Source organism: Apteryx mantelli, chromosome Z, assembly GCF_036417845.1.
Source record: "Apteryx mantelli isolate bAptMan1 chromosome Z, bAptMan1.hap1, whole genome shotgun sequence".
Classification (NCBI taxonomy): domain Eukaryota; kingdom Metazoa; phylum Chordata; class Aves; order Apterygiformes; family Apterygidae; genus Apteryx; species Apteryx mantelli.
In genome coordinates this window covers 25035079-25055240 of record NC_090020.1, presented here as the reverse complement: position 1 = coordinate 25055240, position 20162 = coordinate 25035079, and the positions used below count along the sequence as shown (strand labels likewise).

The following is a 20162-nucleotide window of genomic DNA, read 5'->3' as shown; positions in this document are numbered from 1 at the left end:
AACTTTAAGTGTTCTAAATACAGCAAGTTTGAAGCAATGATTTCCTCTGGTTGCTTATAACTTTTCTCACAATTTAGATGACATAGTTATTTTAAAGTAAGAGTTCTAAACACACACACATTTATAAAATAAATGGAGAAGAATTTCTCTATGGGGATAAGATGACAGTTTTTTAAAAGATAAAAGCATGGGGAATAATACTTATTGCTGACAAAAAGCATATGTTATGTTAAAAACTGTTTTTCTCTTGCCTGAAAGCTGCCAATCATTTTCACAGCATGTACCTCTTTAAGATCCACGTTTTGTATAGGTGTTGATTTGTATGCAGCATTCCTGATATAGCCCATCAGATCCAGCAGCCAGTCCATTCTTTTCATCACTCCTGAAAGAACAAGAGTGTTGGTTCACATTAAACACTAGAATGTACCATTTTTCTTTAAAAAGCAAGTATAGGGAATCACTATAGCAACAAAGCACTCACTGTGGAGGAACAACAATCACCAATACCATTATCATATTTAACTTACAGTTACCAGTGGCAGAAGGCATAGGGGCAATTCAACAATATTACCTAAAACTTCCCCTGTAATGCAGGCAACACACTAAACACACTGAAAAAGTTATGCCAGGAGACAATCATTTCGCATAATGAGAGTCTGCAGATCCCACTAACCCAGTCTGTGGATGTGACCACTACAGAATTCTAACTCCTAAAACCTCACTGAGGTCCTTCCCCTAACACTTCATCCAGCTTTAGCACTGATGTCACTGTACATGTGGGGAGTGTTGATCAAAACCTCCCACAATCCAGACAGAATCAGTACAGTATAGCCAAGGCTTACAAGCATCATCAGCCCTCAATCCAAGGATGCAACATGATATTAACCTCAGAGTAATACTTCTTATTTCTACTTACTTCATGAAGTTTCTGCTAGAGCTAGTAATACTTTTTCTCTTGATTTAGATTCTGCTGCCCAAGATATGTTCTGCCTCCTTTGTCCAGCACAGCTTTATCTCATCTCCAGCTTTGAGACCATGTCACTTCATACATTGCCTTCTGCTGCTATTCTTTACATGCCCCCTTTTCCATGTTGCCTCCCCTTTTACCCAAAGGAACCTCCTTCTACTCATCCAAAACTCACTGCTTGCTGTTTGAAGCTCTTCAACCACAGTCAGCACCTAAAGCACTTGCAATAAAATGCTTTAAAATTGTTGTTCTGTGAATAACTGAATCAGCCTAAGATCCTGCTGCCGTGAGAATGGAGAGATCTCATTCTTCCCTCTCCCCTTGTTTCTTCCTCATCCTGTGTGATTATATTTCTCTTGCATCAGCTCCAGTGCTTATCAGACCCTTAGCTGAGCTAACCCAGATCATTAACTCAGCAGATAATCAACTGCTGTGGTGGGGATGAGAAAGGATAATTTGTTTCCTATGTTAAGTCAGCAGAAGGAGTTCAGAAGAACAAGCTATTTCCCTGGCTCAATCAATCAATCTCATGGAAACCTCTGTCTATTGTGTCACACACAGATAATTCCGACATTAGCTCTGAAAGACAGCAAGGCTGTACAACTGCTATTGGTCTCTAATGTGCCGGGTACATTTCTAACACTATCTTATACTGAAAAAACAAAAAGACACTGATCTAATCAAAATTGTGGTCTGCGAACCACTTGGCTGAGATAAGTGACTTGTAGCTGATCCAAGGAGTCATAAATAACTTAAAAAAGCATAAAAGCAATGTTTAAGTATGTGAAGAGCTAAAAAAAATTCTAAAGGTTGAAAGTAGTCTCTAAACCAGAGAAGTCTGGAAACCATTGGTTAGACTATCTTAAATTTTTTTAAAAAGTATCAGTTCAGACCCATCAATATTTGTTCATGTTGCTGTTGATTCTTCTTTAAGCTTGGCCTCACCTGTGTTTTCATGGCTCACAATTCGAGTGTGATAGAAACCATGTAAGAGCATCCATGTAATAGATTCTTTTTGGTGATACCCTGCCACAGTAACAATCAAGGAACTCAAGTTCATCAGAGGCAGTCTGCCTTGAGAAATTAAATACACTTTGGTGAAGGTGGCCTTCTCTATATTGTTCTGCAAATGCAATAAAAAAAAAACATGTTAAGTTAAAACATACCCCTCTCATGAGAGCAGTAGGAAATGCTGCATTCCTCTTTATGAAGAGAGGAGGAATTTCTAATTATCTAGCAGGCTCATTTTCTCTAAGATAGATTATTAAGGATGAAACAGAAGATCGTACGTACTACTTGAATTTTGTATGCTTCTAAATGGTCCAGCACAGTGTAATTCAGTACAGTTGGACTGTTTCCACATTGCTTTAAATTCCATACTCCCCTTTAAATTGAAATGAGCCAGCTTGACATTCTGGAGACTTAAATCTTCTTGCAAGACAGGTTCACTGCAGTGACAACAAAGATTTTCTCAAATTGCCTTTTCCAATGTGGAGATCACAGCTTAAAGAGACAACTGATTAAAACCTGACAATTTGGCTTCCCTATCCTATTTAAATGCTTGGTCTCCCTAATGAATCTGTCAGTAAGCAGAAGAGCATGGGAATGATTGCTTATAACGACTTCATCTGAAATCACCAAGTCGTTCCATACCCATCATTTCCTTAGCATACAATATGTTTCAACTGCTAAGAATTCCACTGCCAATTGATCTGATGAGTTAGAAGCTGAAAGCTTTTATATTCCACTGTTATCTTGTCCTTAGTTATCTTGTCCACCATGAAACATTGAGTGTGAATACAAATGTAGCAATTAACAACTGAAAGGCTGCTCAGTCAGAGTACCTTTCATTTTTAACACAAGGAAGGATTTATCAATCCAAGCACAGCTAGTTACCAGGATGCAGTTTTAAGTATGTGGTTAGGTTAACACAGGAAGCCTATGGTCTACTGTTTGTATCACTGGACTGGGATTCAGAAGATCTAATACTGTTCCTATTCTGCTAACAGAGCCCTTTCTGAACTTGACCAAGCTATGACCAGTAATAGTGCAGTTGCCGTAAGAGGGTTTTGGATACAGATCCTAACCACTTTTGTTTCTCTCTGATGCCCGTAATTTAGAGCCAAAGCTAACTTACACACATGACGGATATAAATTTATCAGTGGTCTTCAGGAGCTAAAATACTCTATTGACGCACAAACACACAAAAAGTAAGACAGGTTTATTTCACACAATTTGGTGATAAGAGCTTAGGAGTAAAAAAATCATTACCTTAGAGATCTGGACAATTCGATCAATCTCTGAATCTGCCATTTCTGAGATACATTTTGCTACATCAATATACATCTCCACTTCATCCCTCTGGAAACAGAAACATGAATATATGTTTGTATGTATACTACAAGGTTTCTTCACCATTAAAATTAGAATCCAGGGACCTTGTTAATGATTATGATGAATAAAGAGAGGCTAGCAATTAGATTAAGTATTTATTCTATTTTACAAATTCTGTACTTGCTCTGACGTTCAGTGTACTTAATTATTAAGGCATAATTACATTTGAAAAATTTTAAAGATTGTTTTTTAAAAATGTTCTTCCTCAGGGGTATTTTTTTTGTGACTAGATGGTTTCTTTAGAGCACTGTGAGAAGCTGAATTCTCCCTGGGGAAGAAAAAAAAAAAAAGATCTTCTGATTGTTCTCTGCCTCTGTTTCAATAAAATTTATTTCAGCACTAATTCTTTAGTTTTCCATTACCAAATACCAAATGAGAGAATAGTGTACATAAGATCGGTTTCACAGCTTAGTCATATCCTAAAGAATACTTGAAAGCAACTTATACTGAAATTACACAGGAATCTTAACGACTCTCACTTACAATTTTACATCCTACTTCATGCTGCAAATCTGATGGCTCAGTGAAAAAAAAAGATAGGATTCAAAATCAGTAAAAATATCCAGTTACAATGTTCATAACAGGGTTATGAATTTTTATACCCCATACTTATTCCTTACCTTAATTTCATTTGGTAAAAGCTCAAATATTTTCTCAGCAGCCCGGCACAGAAAGGTCCAGCAGTACTGAGCAGGGTTTGGAAGTTTCATTGCCTGGCTGAGACCCTGTAAAACACACTGGCAAATTTCTGGGTTTTTGGTGCGGTTCTTCGCTTCAAATTGTTGCATCAGAAACACTTCTGTAAAAGACTGTAGTTTGTCTTCTGAAATATGTTTCATCCACAGGGGCAGAGACATGAAAAGGTATTTCTGCATTTTCATCTGAAAAGCAAATACAAGGTATTACAGTCATAAGGTTTGCCATACTTTCTAGATGAAATATCTTCATTATTCTTGTCTTTCTGTTTGGCCTAGATAATTAGATTCCTCTGTTGCTTCTTTACTCATGTTCCCTGTACTATATACAAGCTATTTAAGACAATGAGGTCTCATTCATCATCCAACAGACTAAAACAAAATTTTATATTGCTCTCAAGTAGCCAGAGAATCAAGTGATTTTCCCCACAAGATTTATATTAGTACATATCAAGGATTCTAATTTTCTCTTGTGTTAAAAATACGTGGCTCATCTTTCTCTTAGTTACAGATTCTAACTCTTCGCTGACCTTCAGCTATTTTTATAAAGGATGAAAGTGTAAAAAGCAGCTCAAGCACCACTTCAGAAGCACTCGAAGTCAGTAGAAATGGATCTTTTCACAAATACTTCTCAGTTCTTCTTTCTTCTTTTGATGAACTGCTTGAATTAAAAAGAGTTGAAACATGGCAATATTCTTTTCTCCTTAAATACTGAGGATCTTCCTTTCAATGAACTCTACCTCAGCACAGATCTGGCTTTTGTACTGAAAGGACAATTGTGACTTCCCTATATGGTGCCCAGTGCATTCCTGCATAAAAGCATACAGACCATACACAGGCAGCCAAGGACAGAAACAGGGTACTCCAAGCCCCTCAATATTTTTGTCTGGTGAGAAAAAAAGAACAATATCTTAAATGATCCAAAACTAACACACCCTGCAGCTGAGCTCATTTTGTGATCTCTAGATCCCACTGCACCGAGAAATAAGGGCTCAGAAATCAAATCTTTCCTTTATTGGTACTATACCAAATAATTTATATCTTAAAATCTTTACTAAGTGCTTATATACTTGTGAAGGCTAAAGAACTAAAAATTACAAGAGGAAACAACCACTTGAACTGGAAAAGGCCACAGAAATCCACAATGGGTTTTCTGAGAACTGTCTTGAACGGGCTCCTCAGCTAATATCAGCTGACAGAACTGCACAGTAAAGGGTACTGTGGGATTCAGGGAGTCTGTAAAACTGTACAGTGGAGGTCTCATCAAGTCCATGCTGAACTTCCACAAATAAAACTGCACTTCATAGTGGACGATAACCCCAAATTTGATTCTCCTATAGGTTAGTCTGTTAAATGTCTACTCAGGCAAAGTTTTCAAGGAGAAGTAACACCTTTTACCAGAGTTAGTGACATAGCTGAAAGAAACTGGCAAACTTTCAGACAGGTAAGTAGGACTTTTCTCCATGTCCATCAGCTAGTATAATAAAAGATACTTCCTGTTTCTACATACTGTGCCTTTCTTGCATCTTTTGGTTATCAGAGCTACAGTATCACAAGAGAGGAAAAATGTCTTAATCTAAATAAAAACCAATGTAGCAGAGCTCACACATGCCTTGAATTCCAAGCCTCCAGAAGAGCCATTTCAGTCTAAGATATTTGCTAAACAATATTTCTACAGAATTCCGAGCCACAGTAACTGTTTTTCAGTGAGACATCTTGAACATCACTCTAGGTGAGGAATCTCATAGGAAGGAGGTGCTGAGGTCCCACAAGTTTTCTTATATACGTACACTGAGACTGTAGACAAGGGGAGGTGCCACCCACATCCCCAAAAGCATTGCAGCATTTTGAGATGACTGAGCCTGTGTCACAGCAAGTTCAAGGCAGAGATGTTTTATCTCATCACCTAAAGCAGAAGGAAAAAAAAAACAGATGCTATGAAGAAAATTTTTACTTAAAATTTCTTCTCTACTCATAAAATAAGGGACGGTAATTGTTCTAGCCCAGCAGGACTACATTAACCTTTGTATTTCTAGAGAAGCTGCTTAAAACTTTTATCGTATACACTCTAGAAGTCTCTCTCATCATATACACTCTAGAAGTCTCTCTCATATACACTCTAGAAGTCTCTCTCATCGTATACACTCTAGAAGTCTTTATTTATGCATGCATATATAATCTAAATACAATCTGCAACTTTCATAACACTACAGAGGGATAATTAAGAGAAATTACATATTAAAAAAAAAGTAGTCTACAATGTTGTCTAAAGTCAATAAAAATGTAGGCACAAAACTGAGGTACTGTTTCCTCTGGAACTCCCCTGATTTACAAAAGTCAAACTCCTAAGTAAAAAACAGGAATAAAAAAAATTCCCCACACATATAACAAGTTTCAGCTATTCATAAGGCTGCACACAAATTTGCATCAGCATGGACTGCACAGCTCAGTATAGGATATTCTTACTTATTCTTACAAAAGACTTCACAATCAATTGTAAGAATACCAAATAAAGCAGAAGTTTCAGCCCAACTATCAGCAAACACTTTTAATATGTTGACAAATCTTTTTGTATCTAGCAAAGTATGCTTCATATAGAACAGTTTAATGATTTGTAGTGCTTTGGATACAAGCACTCCATATAAATAAAATAACCCCCCAAAAGATATAAGAACAACTTACTTTTTCCTGGCTCTATAACAAATAAATTTAGACATGATAGCACTTGCCTAGCCCAGCTGTAAAAGAAACTGCAAGGCCAGTAATGACAATTACATAAATCAGGAGAAACAAAACTCAGCAGAATCAAACAAGGGAAAACAGAAACTTTATAGATGTTTTTAAGGAAAGGAGTTTGAAACTCAGACATTTGTATCAACAAAACCTGATATCAACAGATATCCTGAATGGGAAAATACTATACAAGCTGCCCAAACCCATACTTAAGGGTCAAAGCCATTCTTCAACATGAGGAAAAAGTGCTCCTAGAAGAAAGCACTGAGAAATCAGGATCATGATGGAAAAAGGTATAAACTTTCCTTGACACCCAGTGCAATTTAGTAGACATTGTATTTCACACTAGCAATAGCTAGATGAACCACTGAGCAGTTCAAACTTGTGATATAATTGCCTGCATCCTCCAACATGGGCACTGGGCCTGCATTTAATATGTACTGAAAATAAGATGCAGTTAGTTTCCACTTTAGGCTCTTCTGTAACAGGCTAAATGCAAAATCTGATCCAAACTTTCCAATATTTTAAGGAACTTTCAACCTGGCCTCAAATTTACTAGCTCTGATCTTCTCTAGTGCATTAGTAATGTCTCCACATCCAATATCTCCACAGAGTTATTGCAAATATACGCTTGTAAACATTTGTGGGCTCTACAGCTGGTGAAAGTTGCATTAGCCTGGAAGTCTCATGACAAGAACAAAAAAAGCTCCAAGAAACTATGAAACTTACCAAAGTTCAGCCTCATCAAAGGAGAAAGAATGGATGCCCAGTTCACAGGTGGATACTGGTGACTTTCTCCAGCTAACACAATGGGTGCCAGTGCTACTTTCACCAGCTGAGCTGGGACAGATTCTGGGCCTGTAATAGAACAGTCAACCACAGTCTAAATTTTATACACATATATTTGGTTAAACAGCTCAAGAAAGAAATGTGAATATAGTTTACAATTTCATATTGCACTGAAGACCAGTCTATAGTGAAAACTGAAGAGCATTATAAAATCACTTAGTGTTCTTCTGTTTGTTGCTGCGAATTAGCTGTCTCGCTTGTAATCAATAGTTATATTTTCTAACCACTTAGAAGTGGTCTACTTCCGAAGGTAATTTTGTTACTGATAAATGGAAACTTTCTGGTCCCTCTCACTTGAAGCAGTTTATGAATTAACTACAGGTCAACTACTCACTTAGTTGGGTAAGTATTTTCGCATTTTGGCAGTAGGACAACATTTATTCAGATTTATATGGGAAATTATCTAAAACAGGCAACAGTGAGTTAACTCAATAAAGTCCTCCTGGAGGCAAGGAACAGGTACTGTACTTTTTACTTCCTTCAAAAGCAAAGCCTGCTTAATAAGACAGCACTGAGCTCATGTAGTTACACACAGGAATAATCTCCTGTGCCTTATCTCCATTAAGACTACATTCCAAAACAAGTCTAACTAGTGTTGCTCACATGACGCATCCTTTCTTCAGGTTCCTGTGCATTTACCACAAACAGTCCTAACCCATTTGACTCATACATAGAATATTTAACCAAGTATCACTAAAATAGAGGTTAGGAGAAAGTTTGCCTGATGACGGAGTATTCCTGAGGGTACACGCAAACATTTAAAGTGATTTGACTTTCATTCCCAGAGGGGAGAAGATGCACCATCACAGGCAGAGTGGGGAGAAGGAAGGTGTAAGGATGAAAAAGTCAGAAAAATTCAGCAGAAAACACTAATGTCCCGACTATATCATCCTGCACTCTTTGTCAGTGTAATTCAGTTTCTTGTTTTAAAAGTCTTTGCAGAATATTTAGAGATTTAAGTCCTGCATTAGTGAAGCTCAATTTACCCTCTAGAAAAGTTCTTTCAGCAAACAAAAGCAGGTGGTTAGGGCCACATTTTACAACCATACCAGTTTTCCTAGAGAGATATTGTAGTTTGATCCTTCTCACCTTTCTTTCCACATTCAATGGCAAAGTCAACAGCTGCCCTGATAAAGCTGTTTTCAGGCAAGTAGCTAAAATCTGGAGGAACTGTGAAGACAAAAAGACTGTGTATATACTAAAACCTGTCAGGATAAATGGTGACTTCCAGCCCACACGTAAATTTAAAGGCCAAACTGAACCATGTTTGAGCTAACTTTAAGTCTGTAAATGATTTAAAATGATTAGACCAAAAGTTCTTAATAGGCACATTGGCCTTCCCACCTCTTTTTTTTTTTTTTTAAAGGTAAGCTAAATATTAGTATTGGTGAGAGGTGACAGGTCTGAAAAACAAATTCATTCATCAGCTGAAAAGCTAGTGGTAACAATTTTCCTAATACATATCAGGCCAGTGCAAGTCAGGCTTTAAAAACGGAGAGCTTCAGAAGTTTAAGACAAGAGCAGACCTTCCATATCTATCTAAATGCAGGCACCTCTGCTAAGACTATCCAGAAGTAGAAACCCTAAGAACATTCCTTTGTGATGAGAAAATTTATCTGCACTTCACATTATTGAGTCCAATTTTGTTCACAGTGAAGTGAACAGCTTCCGCCTCATCAGTTCCCTCCTATTGCTGGTATTTCATCAACGGTCCAATTCTGCTTTAATTTCACCTAGCGGATACTGAAACAGCACCAGAAGGTAATGGTGTATCAACAGAATATGAATTTCTTTCCGTGTTAACAGCTAAACTAAAAGGGCACAGATACTATTATTAGCCTTCAGCTAACCAGAAAGATCTCTTCTAGAAAAATACTCTTGAAAAATTAGCCCTTTTTTGTTGTTACTGGCTAGCTTTTCCTGTGCTGGCTTTCTTAAACAGTAGAAAGTGCTAAAATAAAGAGTAGATTAATCAACTCTCAGGGCTTGGAGTTGATAACTTTGATGACAAACACATCTGCCATATGCAATTTAAAAATAATTTATAATTTATACTAGGAGCTTTAAACAGAACAAAAACAGAAGTAATAAACAAATTTGACTGGAACAACTTAGAATCTTACTTTGATATTGCAAGTAAAAGCAGATGGGGGGCATCCTGTTCAGCACACTGATTCCTGTTTTTGTGTTCCAGCTTTTAGGTCTGGCACATGGGTCCATGAGCCCTCTGGTTCAAAGGTCGTCATATCATTTAATATGGCTGCACTGTGTAGTCTGCAGTGTTTAATGTGTCCCTTGCTCCCTTCCTGGTTAGGTGCTACCGCTATTTGTTCTTTAAGCAGCAAGAATACAGAAGCTTACCAGATGCCCTGCTCTGGGTAGAAGACAAACAGGACATATGAAGGTGTCCCAAAAGTCCTGCTGCATTTGTCTGAAGGCCAATCTGACCTGAAAAACTGATTATCTGTGGAGACAATAGGTCACCAGTTAGTCAGCAACCCTCAAATTAATGCTGCATTGCCTTATTGAAGCTAGACATGGATGTTATGCACCTTCTTTACACAGAACTGTCTTGTTTGTGCAAGGTGCTACAGTACCATACTGCATTATCCAGAGTAGGAAACGGAGGAAACTCCCGTACCTGGGTAAGGGTTCTGATGACTTCACTGAGTTTACTTTGAAACTGGGAAGACTGAATTCTCTCAGATTTCAGCTGCCAGAGAAAAAGAAAATACTCTAAGAATTTCATAAGGGAAAAAAGGAAACAACAAAACACAGAATGGGTGCTAAAAATACAGATTACATTTGTACATGGGTTTTTTTTGGGGGGGGAGGGTGGGCAGGGGGGAGAAGTGCCATAAGCTTTTCCCCAATGGCACCACACATGGACATATGATGGGAAAATGGAACAGACCCCATATTCCACACCACAATGCTACCCCATTCGGTGCAGACCCAACACTATTTACTATTGCATAAATGGAATGCTGCGGTACATAATCACCGCTAAAAGGATGCACGGATGTAATTCCATCTTGCTTTCGAGTCCAAATCTTTAACTCAGTTTCTAGGTACCATGTACTTGAATATTCTCACCTGTATCATGCCTCCTTCAGAACCCACCAGTGCAACTAGACCATTGACAGCAGCCAGACGCTGCATTGTTGGAGAACCCTGAAAGTATAATTCAGAATCAGTGCAACATTCGAGTCATACAGCAGCAGCTGTAGCACAACACGCTTGTTCACTTTCAAGAAAAGGCTTTTGTTCCAACTTAAAAACATGAGTGCTATCACTCTATATCTCCCAGTTCAAAAACTTTTTCAGGTTGGCCTCCTGCCCACTGGATCATTTGTCCTCCCATTGTTCTTGAATGAAAGGCTTTATTTATATGGAAATTGTCCCCCTCCCAGTCTGAAATCAACATGCGTTTCTCCCTGTCAAAGCACTTTCTTCCGGCCTAGTCTACTCCCCATAAAATATGTCAGTGCAATTTAATTCTGAAACACTGCTTCTTTTATTTGTACTCATCTTCAGCTTCCACCTTAAAGTTTAAGTTTAGAGTTTGTTTTCACATATACAATTTTTGGTGCAATAAGATAAATTATTGCTACTGAAGAGCAAGCTGAACAAATGAATACATTTTAATCTACGCTCCAGTCAGTTACAGTAGCAGTGATAAGTGGTGTCCTCAATCCACCCAGAACTGTTCAGCTCCACCTGACGCTGTAAATGCAGTCAGAGGCTACAGTGCAGTGCTTACTATTCCTTGAGCATGCAGACAGCAATTACCAGATCATGAAAACGGAATAGGGCAAATTATTACTTAATAAAACAATTAATTAAGAGGATAAACTTAAAACAAACAGTTGAAACATGAAAATCACCACTCTGTTAGTCTTTTTTGCTAAGTAGTACCTAATTCCACAAGGCATCCTCATTTAATAACCTGAATTTCATCCTTTGTTTAAATGAGTAAAGATATCCGAAATAAGATCTCACAGGCCAAGAGGACTAAGTATTTCTTATAAAACAAACAAAGTTTTTTTTATTTTAGTAAACAGCCCAAAGGCATATTCTTGCTTCCAAACATCAAACAACATGCTTAGATAGTCCAAACTTTTCCTAGCATTACTCCAGCAGAAACAAGGAGAATTATGCCTCTACAATTCATTTAAAAAACAGAAAGTCCCCAAGATAAGAATTCTAACTCCCTTACCTCTGCAAGTACAATTTTAATCCAGGCTGGCATTAGCCTGTTACCCAGGTCTTCAGCTTTCCCATGACCACAAGCTGACAAACCATGAACGATCGTACCTAGAGCTAGAGCAAAACCAGATGTCTGTAAGGTAAAAAAGATGCATATTAAAAAATGTATCTTCCAAAGGACCATGTATTCTTCTCCTAAACAGAAAAAACAAAATCATATAACATTTCTAAGGCAGCACTTCCCATAAAATTAATCTTCTTTAAAAATACTGGATGCTTTCTTATTTTAAGTACTTGGTCATGTTAAGTGACACAGGATTTTCTGAGATTAGATACTGGTCTTTGGCACATATATTGGTTTGGAGACTTATTTTAGAGTGGACTTTCTGATGTGAAGATGAAAAGCAGTTGCAAAGGTAGTTTAATCTGACTTGCCATTTTCTGGATAAACATACTAGACAGATGGCCATCGTCGTAGCTGGCTTTGATTCTAAATGGTTGTGCTTTTCCTTCTTCTACACCCTCCCCCCTCCCCCCCCCCCCCCCCCCGGCAAGCATTTAACAAAGAAGGAGAACAAGTACTGAAATACAGAGATTATTTTGGTCATTTTTACAGGGTGATCCTAAAACACTGAGGGATGAAACAGACACCCAGAAGAAGCTGTGGCTGTGGATATGATGTGTTGTCTGAAGTCTATGGGAAAGTAAAATTTCACAAAAGCATAGAAAATGTATTTCCTACCAAGAAAAAGATCTTAATAAAAATGTTTTAAAAGAAACAATAATTGGCAAGGCACAGGAACTAAAGACACTATGAACTCAAAAGTACTAACTTCTCTTTTAAATGCAATCAAACATACATAAAATCTGTTTTAGCTTCACTCTTTGGTATTTGCTATACAGCTACAGGCAGTGTATCAGTGGAACAAATGGTCGTCATGGTAACTGCACTGTATGCACAACACACTCAAATGTTAGTCAATGCTCAAAACAGATCAATATGTTTTCTTCAGATGATGGACTGGGTAGAACAGTATGCAATATGAAATACTTAAGAGACAAACAGAACTACAGAACTGAAGCAAAACCCAAACTCTGACTATGACCTGCTGATTACTTTCCACCAAGGTTTGCAGCTTGTTCATGGCCCCTTCAGCCTCTGCTGCTTCTATGATTCCAACACTGAAAGCAGAGACACAGGAACAGGCCACAGAATAGGCAAGGACCTGAAAAACAAAGTTGTTTAATTCTGATATCCAGAGTCTGATCAAATTCACAAACACACACAAAAAAATCATTAAGAAGGCTATCTTTACTTCCTCAGGGAGGTTTTATACTACCTGGTTACTACAGCAGTAAAACGTTATCATAAATTCTCAAATTTCACCTCAAATAGAAAGCTGTGTTTGCTGCTGCAGTTCTGGAGTTCTTTGTTTTTCCATATATCAGTCACACCTGCATTTACACAGTATATTTATTGTCTCTCAGGAGAAAGTGTTGAACTCTGATACAAACCAAATTCTTTGCTGTAAGAAGCAAATTTTATAATTCTGTCTGCTGCTGTCTGTTCCTTGTCCAGAGGTGATCTGCAAAGTATCTGCTATGAGGGCAGGGCCTGTGTACCCAGCAACAGCTCTCACACAACTCCTCAGTGCCAGAAACTGAGAAGCATCACTCTAAGCTTCATTCATTTTCTTCCTGTAAGCTAGTGGTAAGGCTTTCACTCTTCATTTGACACTCCACCAGTGGTAAAAGGGATGCTGGTTTTACTGTCTCATCAGAATCACAGATAATACATAGGACAGAATTTATAAAATACCACACGTAACTCATACTTCAACAAGAAAATCAATCTGCAGGAAAGGCAGGCTGCTGAGAGTATGTGTTCTATAACAATGGAGCAATGTGCTAGCATGGTAAAAAAGCCATGCCATCTTCAGTTTATATTTTCAGATGTTTATTGTTCCTAAGAAAGATTCATCATCTATGCTGACATTAGAAAAGCGCAACTAAAGCCTGGAAGTACTTGTGGTTTTGTTTCCTTAGGGCAAAATCCTGACCTTCCACAGAAATGAAGTTATTTTTCTCAGCATGAGTATCTGATCATTATCTATGTGAACATACACAGCATGCTGTGATCCCTTTAGTGCTACTAGCAGGCCCATAAGGACAAAAGAGGAGCATGTAGTACAACAGTCTCCCACACACAACGTATGGGACTAGGCTCAGATCCCCATGCAGAAGCATCCACGAGCGACACTGCTTTTCTGTTCTTCACTCTCAGACATGGAGGGTAAGGAAATGAAGTCTGGACCTTCAACAGGACAACTGTGCCAACTGCTTAACCTCATTTGTACAAAACTAAGCAACAGAACAGCATGTGACCATAAGGGAATTCAGAGATCCCCTACCTGTTGGGCAGGATTGCCAACAATTTGGTTTGGAAGAAGTAATGCCCATATTGGATCTCTCACTGCAGCAGGCCAAAGTTCTCTCAAGTATAGTATAGTACCTCAGCCATTTATTGCTCTGAAAGAGCCTCTAGTGCACCTCAGATATAGTCAGATTCATCTCAAGGTCCTGGCCAAATTTTACTGCTGTAATTATCTATGTGATTCCTTACAGAGATTTTAACTGGAAAAGGCAGATTTTGCTTCTCATCTCGAATTACTTCATGATGTTAAATAGCTGCTGCATTTCTTCCCAGTATTTGCTGTATTGAACCCTGTACAGAGTTCGCACATCAGTTTAACTTCAGTAAAGCACTCAGAGATCCTCAGGGAGGGATAAATGATTTCACAGATATAAGTTATTTTAACACATGATCCATAAACAGCAAAAGGCTAATCCCAACACACACGAACTGACAAAAAAACCTAAACTCCATAAAATTATACATTTATTACAAAAAAAGAGCTTTCAGAACAGTACCAAGAAGGAAAAAGGAATGAACACTATCAGTATCTGTTAAATCCCTTAGAAAAACAGAGCATTATGAAACTCAGCCATACAGCTGCTGTAAGTTTACACACAACAAGGAGAGGTTTCCACGGCAAACACCTGCTTATTTTCATCCTTGCTTTCTGTTACTAACTTCTCCAGTTTTGTCAGCTTTCCTTTTCAAGTTTTACCTCAAGAAGGTTGTACACTTCTTGGTACAAGGACCCATGTCAGAAGTCACAGTAGTTGGCAAAATATATTGAAGGGCATGCTCAAACTTAGCACAGCTCAGTTTAAGCCTCCAAAGCAATGTTATAATAAGAACAGAAAACAGAGCTGCAGCAGCACTCAGTAGCACAAGATTCACATTAGTTAGCGACAGCAACTTTCAGAGAAGGACCTAGATGCACAGTTAAAAAGGTCCCAACTTTCGACAATTTCATTATGAGTTAAGGACCTAAAGAAGCACTCTGAATAATGATTTTATATTTTATCAGGCAGTTTCCTAATGTCTGCGCTGTATTATTGGTTATTCTAAAATTTTTTTGTTCAACAGATAGAAAACGAGGCTGATAGGGTAGAAAACATTAGAAATCAAGGATTCTAGTAAAAAGGGTGCATGAAATACCCAACGGATATAAAGCTTCAGTAAAGAGCTGAGTTATTAAAAGGAGGAAGCAAAGAGAAAGGAAGATTTAAAATCTGTGATAAAACAGACCATACCTCCTGGACCCATCTGCTTTGGTCCTCGCTGCCATCCAGGTAGTTACAGAGTTTTCGCAGTGAAGCAGAAACATGTACTCGCAATTCTGTTTGGCTGCTGTGACTCATATGCGAAAGAACAAGTCCCACTCCCAAAATACATCCAGTGCTTAAAGAAAAGACAAAAGAAAAAGGATTAAGGATGCCTTGGCTGCTCTGAACTCTTTTTTTTCACCACCAAATTAGCTTGGATTGCTGAGCAGTAAGAACTCTTGGTCCTCACTGATAATTAGGACAGTCAATTTTACAAGTGGTTTCTATTCCATATTGAGATGATCCTTCTAAGAAGACACAAGATGAAAAGAGAGCATGTGATGAAAAGGTAAGTTCAAAATAGCAAGACTTATATAAACAGCTTCCTTATTTCTTCTACTTTGGAAGAACCAATAGCTCTGTGAACAAACACATCATCTGGCAGGAGGGAAGTCTGGATCCAAACCTCTCCATCTGATTCATACCGATATCCCAAACTCTATGATACCCCAATTAAACACAATAATTGCAGGTTTGCATTTAGGGTCTGTTTCTCTCAGTCACATCTGCAAGAGATGTTTGAGTTTGCAAAAATGATTAAGCTACTGCCTGAGCCAGATAGCAGCTAAGAAGGCTGCATGGTCATGGTGTTCAGCTGCATTTCAGAACATAAGAGTTAGGTACACATTTTAACCCATATGTATTAAAATATATATACACACAACAGTGGACCAACTTCAACAGGGCAGACATATCCCAGCAGAACTAACAATTTGATGCTGAGGATACTCAGAATTTCAGCAAGGGGCACAAAGGTTTAAAGTACGCAATTTAATATGGCAGCTGATACAAATGCTTTCATGGTGTCTGACTCTTTTTTCAGATTTTGACCAGAAATTCCACTCTGGACTTGAGAATACTTTCTTACTAAATGCAGCACCCATGGCTCCCACAAAGAGTTCCAGTTTCCACAAGTCATCAACCCTAACGCTAAAGAGTTTTGTCAGAAAATTCCCAACCAGCCTTGGCTACCATCACAAGACACTAAGAGCACAATGGATACCCACTGCTCTGAAAAGTGCTCTCACTGCACAAATACAAAACAGCTGAAAGCAGCGGCTGTTACCTGAAGATGAAGCTGCCCTTTCCCTTGTGCATCTTCATGAGCATGCCAATGACCCACACTGCACACAGTAAATAGCCAACTGAACGTGGCTAGGATATTAGGCACTCTTTTAAGATTGTGCTATCCAATTCAAAAATAGGAAGTTATTGCTTTTACTTAGCTAAACAAAAAATAAACTTCTGAGAATAACTTCAGTCAGTTTCAAGCTAACATTTTTCAACAACTGGTGACCAGCATGGCTAGAATACTCAGTGGTATCTTTGCAGAACAGCCCCCTCCCCCCTTTTTTCCCCAGTGAAAAATATGCAACAAATCTCTGGAATCAATATTTATAAATAAGTAGTATACTTGAGTTTATGAACAGCCAACAAAAAAAGGATATGGCTTAGAGCAAATCTGAATCATACACACTCACTCTACTACAAGTTTACAAAAATACACAGAAAGATTACTATGTTCCTAGTTAGAGTTACAATTTTTTTTTTATGTTGCCATCACTTTGCAAAAAACAAAATGTAAGGGGGGACTGAAGCAAGAGCAAAATTTCACACACACTCTTTTTGTGAAGTAAAAAGAAAAAATACCGTAGAACTAGCAATCTTTAGCAATCTTTCTCACTTGGCCATCTTGTTTGTGACCTCCATAAAATGAACATTCACTTCACCAGCATGATATCTCAAATTTCCCAATATATTGCAAGTGTTTTACTGCCAGTATATCAGATACACTGCGCTACTGCCATTACCCATCTGTGAATCTATTGTCACCTCTCAACATGATAGCTTGGAAATGTACAGGGCAGTACAGTTCATCACAGCACAGCACAAAGGACTTCATGAGCAAACAGTGAAACAAAATAAAATGTTTATATCTTCAGGTGAAGGAAAAAATGACATTTTAAAGGGTTAAATGCTGATAATCCCAAGGTCCCTTGAAGTTTGGCGGGTTTCTCTAGGAACAGTAAAAAATTCTGATGACAGTTTTGGGTTGAAAATGCCTTAAATCCATATCAAACACTTACAGACCTTATGAAAACTCCATAAAAGCAAGTTGGTTTATTGCTCAGAATACCAACTTTAAGAAAGACTATTGCGCATGTCATGTTTCAGATTAACTTGGCTCTTCACTACACCTTTACTCAACACTTCAGTATCGGTATTCATCATTTATTCAATATTTCTCCAGTATTTATTCTAGCAGATACATGCTAGTTCTGCCATGCAATGGCTTTATATAAAAAGACATGTTTGTAAGGCTGTTGTAGAATTCATATTGAATAAGGGAAAAGTAATGGGCAAGCCAGAAAACATTACCACTCCTTGGTATTCTCAATAACTTTGTACAAGCAGACCCTTCAAAGGTCAGTGTTAACCCCATCTTCAACATGTCATGTTTTTCTTTGTCTGCAGAAAGGAGAAAAAACACAAAGCAAAACCTTGCAAGACAGGGAGCATACGTTCTGCTACGTTTACTATCCAAATGCTGTACTGTTACAATTGGATGCCTGCCTTTCATTTGGTTCTCATTCTTTTTTCCCCCAGTACACTCAGATTGATTTGAGATAATATATTCAACATAATCTAGGTAAGTAACTAGAAAAGTTGCTAACAGTTATGAATGCAAATGCTTGTTGAACCTTCCCTCAGTCTCTATGTACAAGAGGCTCGGGAAAAAAAATGAGCTGTTTAATAGCTTCCATGACCAATGTCTGACAAAATCTAGTAGCATAAAGAACTGTATAAAAACACTTTCAAAAATCCCTCTTGTGGTATATATTACATAGATGTTTCATCATACACACATCACCAAAAAGTGCTATACCAGTATCTCTTTTTAAACCATATTTATTTCATTTTCTACCTAACATAGGGGGAGATTTAATGTCCTCTCACACAGCTCCTGAAAATGTCTAAGCGCCTTCCACTTAAAATCATGTCTTAAGGCTCTGCAATCTCTGAAACTCTGTTTCAGACAAAAACTGAAGTATAATATTAACATATACTTATTTGAGATGGTTTCCCCCTCTTTAAAGATGATGAGTTTCACTGTTGTTTTCTTCCCCGTGTGGTTGAAGACAGATAAAAGAGTACTGAGTTAGAAGCACTATCCTCACAGTGACCTTTTCAAAGAGAAAACTTTTTAGAGTATTTCATGTAACTTACACAGATGTACAGATCCTTATGGCACATAAGTAGACTCCCACCATGATAAAGCATTGGCTTAGGGAAAAAGATACCTGTTGCTTATTATTTATTAGAAATAGCTGTTTTCGTTATTCCTCTTCCCCCCCCCCCAAAAAAAAATTCAAAATTCAAAACAGAATTCCCCTAAAAAACAAAAAACAACGTATATAATCAATATTTCTATCAAGGCTGACGTTATCAGTGAAATGTGTTGTGTGAGCTCCAGTTTGTATACTCACACACTTTGCTAAACTTTATTATCTAGGCACTCAAGGCAGAAAAACAAAACAAAAATAGCAAAAACTTCTTTATCTCAATGTGTGAGATGCCTCACCTAACACCCTAAAGAAATATATTACTAGGCAGAGACACGCATCTTTTAAAAAAATCAGGAGAAATTTACTGGTGAGTTAGAACATCTACTGTACAACAATATGCGAATGCATGTATATGCATGCATATGCATGTGTATGTATGCTACCAGGGTAGGAACAGGAGGTGGGCAAACAGGGGAAATAGGAATTAAAGGTTTATTTTCACTAGATGGCAGCATGATACAAGATACTGCCTTTGATAATTTGGCAGATCAGAGAAGTCAGAAATCTAAATTATGGCACAATGATGAATTTGTACTGGGAGTCTTATCAGCCCTCCTAGAATCCTATTAAACATAAGTAACCTCAGAGGAGCCCCATGAGGGGAAATGATTACTGCTGGCATTTAGAAAAAACGGAACTTCCTTCCTCCCCCATTTGTACAGCATGATATACCTACTCTCAAAAAACTTCCAACCTATTTTAACAGGAAACTTAGCATGGATAAAACACTCACATAAGGTAAACAGAAAGCTTATGTCCCACAATCAGCTGTGCCTATTGTAACTACAAGCAAAGGCTGAAAGAGCCCTTCCTTTAGAGATAACAGTAGTTCAGAGGTTGAGACATGCCAAACTCATACAAATAGTCTGCAACATTTGCAGCTTTAAATTACTTCTTTGCTCATGAAGCAGAGTGCTCATACCACACATCAACTTTAGAACTAGTTTTTTTAAAATGTTTCCATTATGCTCAGCATAAGAAATTCTTTATTACTCCTTTTCTTGCTTACCATTGCTTCATATTCTTCTGTTTGCCTCCTGCTGTCAGGGGAGTCTAGTTTGACTTTTCTGGGGGGCTTTTATCTCCAGCTAATATGTCACACAAACAATCAGCAATGGGTATAACAAAGTGATGTAGCTGATACAGCCACCTGTGCACCATGTGCCTTATTCTGTGCCAGCCAAAGGGCAATCTGAATCCTGACTAAGCTGTCCAAGCTCGTAGCCCAATGA

The 20162-nt window shown here is 37.9% G+C and overlaps 1 protein-coding gene across 3 annotated transcripts in view; it reads right to left on the bottom strand.

Moving 5' to 3' along the window:
• Positions 1–20162, bottom strand: part of FOCAD (focadhesin) — a 127735-nt gene that overhangs the window by 4086 nt on the left and 103487 nt on the right. For 2 of the 3 annotated variants that reach the window (XM_067316125.1, XM_067316124.1), the window contains exons 29-41: positions 15512–15659; positions 12955–13074; positions 11859–11981; positions 10736–10813; positions 10281–10352; positions 10001–10103; positions 8729–8809; positions 7520–7648; positions 5848–5963; positions 3983–4243; positions 3240–3329; positions 1913–2090; positions 285–382 (exon numbers count right to left, since the gene is read on the bottom strand). In XM_067316125.1, coding sequence (XP_067172226.1) covers positions 285–382; positions 1913–2090; positions 3240–3329; positions 3983–4243; positions 5848–5963; positions 7520–7648; positions 8729–8809; positions 10001–10103; positions 10281–10352; positions 10736–10813; positions 11859–11981; positions 12955–13074; positions 15512–15659 — 1597 coding nt within the window. Of the gene's footprint in view, positions 1–284; positions 383–1912; positions 2091–2262; positions 2416–3239; positions 3330–3982; positions 4244–5847; positions 5964–7519; positions 7649–8728; positions 8810–10000; positions 10104–10280; positions 10353–10735; positions 10814–11858; positions 11982–12954; positions 13075–15511; positions 15660–20162 lie in introns of those variants that run through there. The other variant, XM_067316126.1, reaches the window with a different exon arrangement.